This window comes from Oxyura jamaicensis, unplaced genomic scaffold (genome assembly GCF_011077185.1).
Source record: "Oxyura jamaicensis isolate SHBP4307 breed ruddy duck unplaced genomic scaffold, BPBGC_Ojam_1.0 oxyUn_random_OJ69014, whole genome shotgun sequence".
In the NCBI taxonomy this organism is placed as follows: domain Eukaryota; kingdom Metazoa; phylum Chordata; class Aves; order Anseriformes; family Anatidae; genus Oxyura; species Oxyura jamaicensis.
This window is the reverse complement of record NW_023309166.1, coordinates 503-1,685: the sequence shown is the minus strand read 5'-3', so window position 1 is coordinate 1,685 and position 1,183 is coordinate 503. Positions and strand designations below refer to the sequence as shown.

General features: G+C 73.5%; 1 protein-coding gene across 1 annotated transcript; it reads left to right on the top strand.

Annotated features, from left to right (window-relative positions):
* Positions 1–45: 45 nt before the first annotated feature.
* LOC118159244 (leucine-rich repeat transmembrane protein FLRT1-like) lies at positions 46–1,169 on the top strand (the record flags this gene model as incomplete). Its single annotated transcript, XM_035313854.1, has 1 exon — positions 46–1,169. A coding segment is annotated over exon 1 (1,112 nt), but the record flags the coding sequence as incomplete, so codon positions are not given.
* Between the last annotated feature and the right edge of the window lie 14 nt (positions 1,170–1,183).

The following is a 1,183-nucleotide window of genomic DNA, read 5'->3' as shown; positions in this document are numbered from 1 at the left end:
CCCCCCCCCCCTTTTTTTTTTTTTTTTTTTTCCCCTTTCCCCCTCCAGGCCCCCCCCATGGCCCCCCCTCCCCGCGGGGCCCCCCCGGGCTGGGCGCTGGCGCTGCTGGCCTCCCTCTGGGGGGGCTGTGCCCCTTGCCCCTCGGTTTGCCGCTGCGCCGGCGGGCGAGTCTACTGCAACGACCGGGGGCTGACGGCGGTCCCCGAGGGGCTCCCCCCGGGGGCCACCACCCTCTTCCTCCAAAACAACCGCATCGGCGACGCCGGCATCCCGCCGCGGCTGGGCCGCCTGCCGGCCCTGCGGGTCCTCTACCTTTACGCCAACGCCTTGGAGCAGCTCCCGGCTCACCTCCCGCCGGCCCTGCGCGAGCTTCACCTCCAAGACAACAACGTGCGGGGGCTCGGGCGGCGGGCTCTGGCCCGCGCCCCCCTCCTGGAACGCCTTCACCTGGACGACAACTCGGTGTCGGCGGCGGGGATCGAGGAGGACGCCTTCGCCGAGAGCCGCCGCCTGCGCCTCCTCTTCCTCTCCCGCAACCACCTCAGCAGCGTGCCGCCGGGGCTGCCGCCGGCGCTGGAGGAGCTGCGGCTGGACGACAACCGCATCCACACCATCCCGCTGCGGGCCTTCGAGGGGCTGCCGGCCCTGCGGCGCCTGGTGCTGGACGGGAACCTGCTGGCGAACCAGCGGATGGCCGACGACACCTTCAGCCGCCTCCACAACCTGAGCGAGCTCTCGCTGGGCCGCAACGCCCTGGCGGCTCCGCCGGCCAACCTGCCCCGCGCTCGCCTCCGTCGCCTGTCGCTGGCGGCCAACGCCATCAGCCACGTCCCCCCCGGGGCTTTGGCCCGCATGAGGGCCCTGGAACGCCTGGACCTGTCGGATAACAACCTCAGCACCTTGCCCCGGGGGCTCTTCGACGATTTGGGGAGCCTGAGCCACCTGGGGCTGCGGAACAACCCCTGGTTCTGCGGCTGCAACCTGGCCTGGCTGAGGGACTGGCTGAGGCGCCGGGCGCCGAGGGGCTTGGAGGTGAGGGGGCTGCTGTGCCAAGCCCCCGCCCGCCTCAGGGGGCTGCCGGTGGGGGAGCTCAGGGGGGAGATGGACGCCTGCGGGACCCCGGCTCCGGAGGAAAACCGGGGAGGGGCGGCGGGGGGGGCGGCGGGGGGGTTGGGGGCAGAAC